Below are 10,339 nucleotides of genomic sequence, written 5' to 3' on the forward strand. Positions count from 1 at the left end.
TATATATATATATATATATATATATATGTGTGTGTGTGTGTGTGTTTGCATTGACATTTTTTACTTTTTTAATATTTTTTTATTTATAAATTTTTTTCGTTTTTTGGATGAAATAAGATACGTTCTTAACAGTTTTGTGAGATTCACCATTTTAAAAGCCAACCATTTACAGTGCGGTAGGGGGATTTCAGTGTGACGGAAGCCACAGAAGATTTTTATGTGCCATTGATGCAGGACAGTTAAAATGAGAACTGCTACAGTATTTCATGTCAGAAACGTGGGACTCGATGGCAAGGTAGACTAACTGCTTCACAATTTCATGCGCAACATTAACTAAGGTAGATTGGCTACTAGCACCTTTTGCCTAAAACCACGACATACCAACCCTAGATTTCTTAAGCAACTATGAGATTAAGATCACATTTACACGTATTAGTATAAAATAAACGTATGCAACTTTGAGCTTATTATTTTTTTCTCATTAGATAAATATATTTTTAATAATTTATCCTTTTTTTTTACCATTTGTGACCTGTATGCTAATAATTTTATGGCAATTTCTTTTTCATGATTTCAAGTACCTCAGTTAGAATTATTAGGGTTTTGGAATACATAATTAATTTATGTTGCAAATTATATATTTTTTCAATCTATAATCTTTTATACAAACCGAGGAAGAATAAAAAGACACACTGCTTCCATAAGTCACCTTCAAGGGGACCGTTATGGCTTCAAACATAATTTCCATTTCATATTTGACATAGATTTGCTTTCTAAATTGGGGAATGGAGGACAGGCTTCCCTCGCACGGATCACATGGCAGGCGTTCGGGGTGGCCCGTCCGTGATCAGTTTCTCTCGTGTGGTGGATTTATGTAAAGGAAACTGATCCGAGATCTCACAACACAGAGCCACTCATTTTAGGTTAGAGAATGGAAGCCTAACAGTGCCTGCAAAGTGCAAGATAAGGAGGGAGGGGGAGGAGGGGTTAAAGTGCAATACCAGCGTTTTCCTCAAACAGGCCTCAATCAGAAGCTTTGGAATCAGTATGTGCAGGACCGTTCGGACGTCACGTTTGTTTTTGGACAGATGCTCTCTGATTCGGAAACGTTCGGATAAAGCCTGCAGTGACCATTCTGATTGTGCTCTTCAATGCTTCACATCACACCACGTGCTTGTGCACCCAAAACACTCTCACTATTGCATACAGTCACTGAGGTCTTCAAGTGCATTCCACACACATTGCTTGTACTCCTATCAAAAGTGAATTGAACGGGTGAATCTCACAAAAATATGGGCACTAAAATCTAAGAAAAAAAAACATTTTGGATAAAAGTCTAATTTTAGCATTGTTAAGATTGCATTGTGACATTATTCTCGTGACTATTAATCACATTTGCTTCCTAAATTATAATTACCATATAGAGCATAAATCATTACTGCAACCATTTTTTTGTAAAAATGAATAAAAAATTAAAGTATTAATTTACAAATACTACCATAATGTATACATTCTAAACATTTTAAATAATACTTTTCAAAAAACAAAACAAAAACGGGAACTAAAATGTAACTTTTTTTCACATTGGTAATAGGAATTGTATGGAAGCCTGTTTCCACCACAGAATTAATAATAATAACAATAACAATAATAATAATAATAAAACAAGAAATAAACTTGCAGATCTGGGGAAAAAAAAATCAGAATTGCAAAATATAAACTCAGAATTCTGACTTTTTTCTCACAATTGCAAGTTCATAATCTCCCAATTCTGACTTTTTCATAATAGTTTTTTTTTCTTTATTAAAAAAGGTAATTACGAATTCACAATTCTGACTGTCTTGCAGTTGCATGTTTATGTCTCATAATTCATTTTTTTTGTCATAACTGTGAAAAAAAGTTCAGAATTGTAACAATACGCATTTAGCTTTTTTATTTATTTATTTTCATGACGAAAACTGGCTTTCATAGAATAGGCAGATAAAATGTGCTTAATTGTCATAAAAATGTTGCAATACACATAAAAATGAATAATCCTAAAAAAGCTTCACTTTCTTGTAGTAAAACTGAATTTTATTTTTCTTTGCCTTGATTTTGAGGTGAAATAATTCTTGTCAGGTTTTGTGAGATTCACCCAAATTTCCTGTTTTAATTTTTCAGTTTGAGTCTTGGGGGCTGTTCACACAGGATGCATTTTTGCATTCCACTGCAGTTTTCCCATTGGTTTTCTATGTAAACATGCACTAGATGGACGTGTGTGTCATGCATCTCACACATGGCACGGCAATCTAAGAATGCAGCGCTCAAGATAAAAGTTCAACTTTTAAAAATCACATCTCTAAAACTTGTGTTTTTCATTCCATTACTTTGTGAATGACCTCTTAAGTTTAAGCAAGGACTGATGACATCACAGATGTCGAAGGGCATTCCTATGCTTTGGAGGATTAAATTTTTCCTGCCCACACATTTGTAGTCATTATCAGTATCATTGATTTGAATTTCTCTAATCGTCTGCACTGTATACTCCTTCTACATTAAGCACCACAAGCTCTTATTCCCATAAAAAACAATCAGACAGAATGAAAGCACACAGCACTACCAAACTTCAAAGCAGTTAAAGGTTTTAACAAATACCTCCGGGTCAACTGCAGCAAACTACAAACTACTCCAAACAGCCCAAAGGGACGAGGGATAGGGAGTTACACAAGGCTACGCGCTTAGACCTCTCACGATTTCGAGCAAGAGACAGGACAAGAAACCACAAAAGCAACACTATTGCACAGTAGCACACTGTTACAACAGCCGTCAATCTAAATCCAACTCTCCATTCAGCTGCCACTGACAAAACAATCCCAAACACACCCGAGGAAAAGCAACCTAAACGATGACCAACTTTTTTGACGCACCTTGTTTGAAACCGATGGACGAAAATTAATTGCTTTGAATATATTCATATATAGATATAGATATTATATATACACATCAGAATACAACCGTGATAAAATGTTAGCAGTAAATTAGCTCATCATGCTAATTGAATGAGATCGATATTCTTTAAAAAAAAATAATAATAATTTCAAACACAAGAGTGAACAACTTATTAAAATGAACTATAAAAATGGAATGAAAAACCAACAGGAGTAATATATATCAGTATACACAAGCACACACAATGTATATACTCAGCTTAAAAAACAACAAAGATCAGTGTGAAATCAATACAAGAGCATATCATTGTTGTTTTCTGCTGTTTTTCATCCCCTCGTTCTGCCGTTCATCTTTCTGAGCTCGTTCTTCTGTGCCATCCTTCATTCCTGTGACCGAATTGACTAAAGTTTTCTCCAGAGTAGTTCGGAAAGCATCCCTTCTGGTGTTGACGGATTGAAAGCCGTGTTACTCAGCGGTCTGCGCTTTCTTAGTTTTGCCTCGTTTCTTTATAGGGGGCTTTGTGTTTCTGGCTTGGGCTGGATTCCCACTGTCCACTGGGGCAGGGGGAGTGGATGGGGTGTTGGTGATGGGGTTGGGCGTGGGGGTTTGGCTTTCTGGGGCTTGGCTTACGGTCTGGGGTAGAAGCGGAGCTGGAGCTGGGCTGTAGCTCTGAGTCTCTGCTGGAAAAGGGGCTGTCACCAGGTGGTGCTCTTTGGGCTTTCGTCCCCTCCTCTTCCCAGGCACTACGTTTTTCATGTCCTTCTGTAAGCCATTGCTCTCTGGCTCTTTTTTCTTGTTGTTGGTCACCTCGTTGGTAGACGCCCGAAACCAGTTCTGTGCACATAAGGCCACATCAAGTTCAAAAAGGAACTGATAATCAAGGACTATTAGTGAATTTGCATGAATTTTTAGAAGTATAACATTTTAGAAGGAAACTATTCATCCCTAGAGACCCCTTGATAAAAAATTCAAGTTAGCAACGTTTTTGTGTACTAAAAACTGAAACTAAAGTACGAAAAATATATGAACAGGTAATATGAAACTATTTATGTAATACTCGAACGATAAAGTGCTTCACACACAAATCAATCATAGATGTGTTGGATGAAAATATAATATAAACCTATAAATATGAAATAATATGAGAAAATATATAAATCCCACACACTACTCAAGTTCACATCATCACAAATATTTTAATGAGCAAAGTCTTGCTTGTAAGGGAAGGTCGATTAACTGAAACTTTGCTCATTAAAATATTTTTTTGTGATGATGCAAACTTGTGTAGTGTGCAGAATTTATATTTTTCAATATAGCTGTAATAAAATAATCTTTATATGACGGCAAAATGTTGTGACCTTTGTTAAAACATTAACTCTAACCTGCACATGCCTATATAGCGGATTTATTAGCGAGTTAACTTAAGGATTTAACCGATTTTCTGCAAAATCCAATCCTTCCGGTCAATTTTTACAATCTATTCAAAAATATAAAAGTCCATAAATGAAAAGTCAATTTAATTCAAATGTCTTGGTTATTTTAGATCATTCTGAAAACATTCTGATAATCAGATTCCTCAATACCTGAAATTAAAACCAAAACTAAAATAAATAAAAATCAAAAGTCTATAAAATAAAAACTAAAATTAAAAGCTAAAAATAAAAGCTAAAATTTAATGTAAACTATAAACTTATAAAACTTAGGAAATAATGCAAATATTATTAAAATAAAAATATATTTCTCTGTTTCAATGGATTTTAAAGAAACCAAAATTTACTGTACATGACAGTGACCTTTTTTTTTTTTTTTTTTGGCAAAGTCTTGTCTTGTTCATTCATATTGAACTTGGTGTGAACAGGCCTTAAAGGGATAGTTCACCCAAAATGTAAATTCTGTTATCAGCCATTGACTTCCATAGTATTTTTTTCTGTACTATGGAAGTCAATGGCTACCGTCAATTGTTAGGTTACCAACATTCTTCAAAATATCTTCTTTTGTGTCAAACAGAAGAAAGAAACTCATACAGGTTTGAAACAAGTGGAGGGGGATTATTTAAATTTTTGGGTGAACTGTCCTTTTAGCAGTCAACATTTCTTAATACTAGAAGACTATGAAGGGCAAGTGCTCAGCTTCATTTGCTAAGCATACAGTACACGGGTTTAGTGTTTGCTTTACCTGAGAGTGTGTCTTGCTGATATGGTACTTCACGCCACTCTCAGAGTTAAACTCCTTCTGACAGAGCAAACAAGTGTACTTCCCTACGTCGCCCCCTCCCTGTGCGGAGAACAATAACAGCAGTGAAGCTGATACAGTATCAGCAATATCTGAGATCAAACATGTACAGCAGTTTAAATGATCTATAATTAATTAACTACAGCAAAGCATGCAGAGGTTTTTTTATACCTTGTTACAGCTTGCCAAGTGCGCTTTAAGTCCAGATACACTTGAGTAGATAGCCTCGCAGTTCTGTTATGAAATCAAGAGAGACTTGAGCAGAAGAACTGAGCAACAAAAATGTTTCAAGACAACTTTCAAGACAACTTTCAAGAGCTCTTCAGGTTCTCCAACAAACCTACATCTACTGATATCATTCAGATGTTCATATTGAGGTTGGAATCTGTTACTGAAGCACTAACAGCTGTTAAAGTCAATGTTCGGTCAGAAATACAAGACAAATACTTACACAATTGGGGCAGCAGATAAATCCTTTTTCTTTCACCTCGTTCTTCCAGCTGTTCACAGTTTCAGGGCTAAAGTTGGGGAGACCTGGTCGTGTATAGTTGAGCTATAAAAGAAAGTGTGTACATAGAAATGAAAAAATAAGCAGTGTATATGAGGAGTAACTACCAAAATTTAGAAACACTACTGACTACATTTTTTAGTAGCATGATACTGGCTAAGGCAACATGTTTGGAAATAAGTAGCGGAAAAGAGAGACAAAACATTTCAATGAAGTAGTACCTCTGCTTCAATGATAAAGTAAATTTAAAATAAATATTTAAAGTTGTATGCTATTTAAATATGCTATGTAAAATTATATGTTATATGCTTCTGTTTATCACTACACTTTTTCTAGGATTGTCAAACGATTAAAATGAACTGCACATCAACTTTCAAAGTCATAATTGTGTTAAATGAGAAGAGCAATGAATAGACATTACAAAAAGCTTTAAAAATAAATATTTTGATTCAACATTGCATGAATAATTTCAATAAATGGCTATTAATGAGTTTTTTTTAATACTGAAACATGAAATTATTTTTTTTTAAATAATTGATTCTCTCAATGTGAAACAAAAACAATCAGTAGGTGGCGGAGAATCCTAATGAGCGAGTCATTTATTCATTCATTTAACCAATTTGTTATTTTCCCCATAATTAATCACATCAAATTAACAAGTTAAATCAACAGCCCTAATATTTTCATAGTCTTTAAAGGGTTAGTTCACCCAAAAATGAAAATTCTGTCATTAATTACTCATCCTCATGTCGTTCCAAACCCGAAAGACGTTCATTTTCGGAACACAAATTAAGATATTTTTGATAAAATCTGACAGCTCTCTGACCCTCCATAGACAGCAAGGGTCCTAACACGATCAAGGTCCAGAAACATAGCAAGGACATCGGTAAAATAATCCATGTGACGTCAGGGGTTCAACTGTAATTTTATGAAGCTACAAGAATACTTTTTGTGTGCAAAGAAAACAAAAATAACGACTTTATTCAACAATTCTTCTCCTCATGCCGTCTCCTCTAAATATAAACAACGCATGCGCATGCTGTCCTCGACGCGTAAACAAGGCACAGCGCATTTAACATAAGCAGCAGCACGCGCATACGTTGTTTACATTTAGAGGAGAGCAAGCGCATGCATTGTTTATATTTAGAGGAGACAGGATGAGGAGAAGAATTGTGGAATAAAGTCGTTATTTTAGTTTTTTCTTTGCGAACAAAAAGTATTCTCGTATCTTCGTAAAATTATGATTGAACCAGTGATGTCACATGGACTATTTTACCGATGCTACGTTTCTGGACCTGGGAACATTTCAGTTGTGCTGCTGTTTATGGGAGGGCCAGAAAGCTCTAGGATTTCATCAAAAATATCTTAATTTGTGTTCCGAAGATGAACGAAGATCTTACGGGTTTGGAACGACATGAGGGTGAGTAATTAATGGCAGAATTTTCATTTTTGATTGAACTATTCCTTTAAGGAAATATAAATTGATGCTGTTAAACTTATTGATATCTGTTTTGTGTTGTATAAATGCTGTTAATAAACAAATCTCAGATTTTTAATTTGACAATTTACTTTTGTAAACGTAAACGTATTGTAGCGGCAACACTTTAGTATAGGGACCAGTTCTCTGCCTATTAATAACATATTGGCTGTTTATTAGTACTTATATAGCACATATTATGCATGACCATATTCTACATCCCTAATTCTACCCAATACCTAAACTTAACAACTATCTTACTAACTATTAATAAGCAACAAATTAGTAGGCAAAAGTCGTAGTTAATGGTTTGTTAATAGCGAGAATTGGACCTTAAAATAAAGTGTGACCAGTGTAGCATTTTCAAAGTGACTTCAACACTGCCATACCCTCTTGATGTCTGGTACGAGGTCGTCTTTGATGCGTCGTTTGGTGCCCCAGTCTTTGGCCAGCTCGTCCTCTGCGATCTCCTGCAGGTGGAACACCGCCACCTGAGCCGAGCGCCGGCGGACCCTGCCGCTGGGCGTCCTCTCCAAATCCAGCAGCTCATCCACCTCTGTTTTCTCCTCCTTCCTCTCCTCCATCTTCTCCACCGGCTCGTCTACTCTCTCCTTTGCCTTCTCTCTGCCCTTTATTTGAACAGGTTCTTCCTCTTCCTCCTCCTCCTCTTCTTCGTCCTCCAGCACATCCTCCTCATCTTTACTGTCTTCCTGTTTCCAGTCCTCAGCTATGAGCTAAATGTGGTGATATAACAAACATCTGGATTAATTACTCAGTAACATGATCAATAACATGACACTGGTCGTGACGTTTTTCCACACAATGTTAGATTAGCAGTATGACGTGTAGCGTGGCTGTGTATTCTCACCGAGTGTGTGGACAGGGCGGTGACGGGATGCTCGGTGCGCAGGTGGTAGTCACGGCCAGCTTTTGAGCGATAGGTCTTACCACAGTGCTGGCACAGGAAGACAGGCTTCTGTCTGTCTGGCCGCTCTCTGCCACAGCGTTTCTGATGATACTGATAACCCATCAGACTGGAGAAATGAGCTGAACAGCCCTGTTTGACACAGAATCAAACATACTTCATTATTTCACTCATTGATTTGTGGGCTGACAGTCTGGGTTACAGCGTTCCTTTGAAGGGGCCTGTTTGTTAACACAAACTACATTTACATACTTAGGGCCAGATTTACTATCAGCTTGTGCCAGTGCAAACCCTCGTTTGGCGTTAAAAAAAACTACTGTCAGGATTTACTAAAGACACACAGTGGGAAATAGCGCTGAAAAGGCGTGGACATGGTTATTTTTGCGACTCACCTTATTGAATAGGAGGAGTTTAGTTTCCATTTCCGTTTAGTAGGAGTTTCCATTTCGATCGGTAAATTTATGTGAGGAGAGTATTTAAATGAATCACGCAACGTGATTTACTAAGATTTGCGCTCGTCAATTCACTGGTACAACAGGTAAAATAAGTATTGAACACGTCACCATTTTTCTTTAATTAATATATTTCTAAAGGTGCTGTTGACTTGATTTTCAACAGACGTCGATAACAATCCAAGTAATCCATACTTAGAAAGAAAACAAAACAAATAAGTTCAGAAATTAAGTTCTGTGTAATAAAGTGGAATGACACAGGGAAAAAGTATTGAACACCTGTAGAAAGGGAGGTGCAAAAAGGCATGGAAAGCCAAGACACCAGCTGAAATCTATCAGTGATTAGAAAGCAATCCTGCCCCAATTAATATTTGCTGTTTCAGTCCCAACACCTACAGTACCAGGATGATGAAGATGAAACAAGGGTGGACATTTCAGCAAGACAATGATCCCAAACACAGCCAAGGAAACTCTCGATTGCATTGGCTCGTTTAGTTTACACTCGAAGTAGATTGGTCTCTCTAAGCGAGATCCCAATTTCGTCGGTCATCCGACGTGACGTCGAGAGTGACCGACTGAAAGGGAACTAAAGATCAGAGTTCATAGAAGCGGCCCACGGAACCTTCAAGATTTGAAGACTCTGTGGAAGAATGGGCCAAAATCACACATGAGCAATGCATGCCACTAGTTTCTCCATACAGGAGCTGTCATTACCAAAAAGTATTACATTTAAATTTCAGTGATACAATACTTTTTCCCTGTGTAATTTCATTTTGTTACACATAACTTAATTTCTGAACTTATTTGTTTTGTTTTATTTGTAAGTATGGATTACTTGGGTTGTTACCAGCATCTGGTGAAAATTTCATGAAAACAGCACCTTTAGAAATATATTTACTGAGAAAAATGGTGACATGTTCAATACTTATTTTACCTGCTGTATTTAATTATTTAATGCCCCAAAAAAGCATGTCTTAAAGCAGGTGGTATTTTGCGCTGCTCTTGGTAGATTGCGCTGGTCATTTTGGAAAAGATCTGGCTGTGTCTGTGTTCTTTAATGTGCACCTTGTCAATAAATCACACGCAGAATTTTTCCCCTCCCATCGGCGTATTCACGTCCTGATTTTGCTGAGTTAGATGTGTTCCTAGGTCAACATATTTTGTTGACCCTGGAACAACATTTTGATCCAAAAATGTAGTCTTGACCATATCCCTACACCTAAACCTAACCTTAACCATGAGTAATCCCTAAAATCAGAGGAAATGATGAATGACACTGATGAATGATAGATGAATGACACAAACACCAAACACTGATTGTAAGCCTAAACTTCACAAAAACTATAAACTGGTTCTTCAAATCTGATTGGTTAATCACAATGTTGTTCCAGGGTCAACAAAAATTTTGATCCAGGAACATGTCACACTTGGTAAAATCAGGTTCTGCATTGCGCTAATTTGCCCTGTTTAGTAAATCTGGCTCTTAGTGACAAATAAGCAATTTTTTTCAGGAATATTCTCATCTTCTTCTCCCCACTTTCTATTTCTCTTCTCATCACTTTCTCCACACATACTCATACTGTAGTAATTGGAACCAGACTGCTCTGCTGAAAAGACCAACTTAAAAAGAATTTCCAAGCTGGTTAGTGCTGGTCTAGCTGGTGAACCAAATAAAAACATGCTTACAGACACACAGACAGAGACATAGATAGACAGACAGGTAGGCAGACAGACAGATATGTAGATAGGTAGAAAGAGAGATAGATAGATAGACAGACAGACAGACAGACAGATAGACAGACAGACAGACAGACAGA

At 36.6% G+C, this 10,339-nt stretch overlaps 1 protein-coding gene across 1 annotated transcript in view; it reads right to left on the reverse strand.

Annotated features, from left to right (window-relative positions):
• Nucleotides 1-3,158: 3,158 nt before the first annotated feature.
• Nucleotides 3,159-10,339, reverse strand: part of LOC107723120 (zinc finger protein 512B-like) — a 57,286-nt gene continuing 50,105 nt past the window's right edge. The window contains exons 13-18 of the mRNA XM_016531633.1: nucleotides 8,014-8,202; nucleotides 7,535-7,879; nucleotides 5,612-5,713; nucleotides 5,332-5,394; nucleotides 5,104-5,202; nucleotides 3,159-3,762 (exon numbers count right to left, since the gene is read on the reverse strand). Coding sequence (XP_016387119.1) covers nucleotides 3,394-3,762; nucleotides 5,104-5,202; nucleotides 5,332-5,394; nucleotides 5,612-5,713; nucleotides 7,535-7,879; nucleotides 8,014-8,202 — 1,167 coding nt within the window. The 3' untranslated portion in view covers nucleotides 3,159-3,393. The remainder of the gene's footprint in view (nucleotides 3,763-5,103; nucleotides 5,203-5,331; nucleotides 5,395-5,611; nucleotides 5,714-7,534; nucleotides 7,880-8,013; nucleotides 8,203-10,339) is intronic.

This window comes from Sinocyclocheilus rhinocerous, unplaced genomic scaffold (genome assembly GCF_001515625.1).
Source record: "Sinocyclocheilus rhinocerous isolate Xijiao unplaced genomic scaffold, SAMN03320098_v1.1 scaffold2831, whole genome shotgun sequence".
NCBI lineage: Eukaryota > Metazoa > Chordata > Actinopteri > Cypriniformes > Cyprinidae > Sinocyclocheilus > Sinocyclocheilus rhinocerous.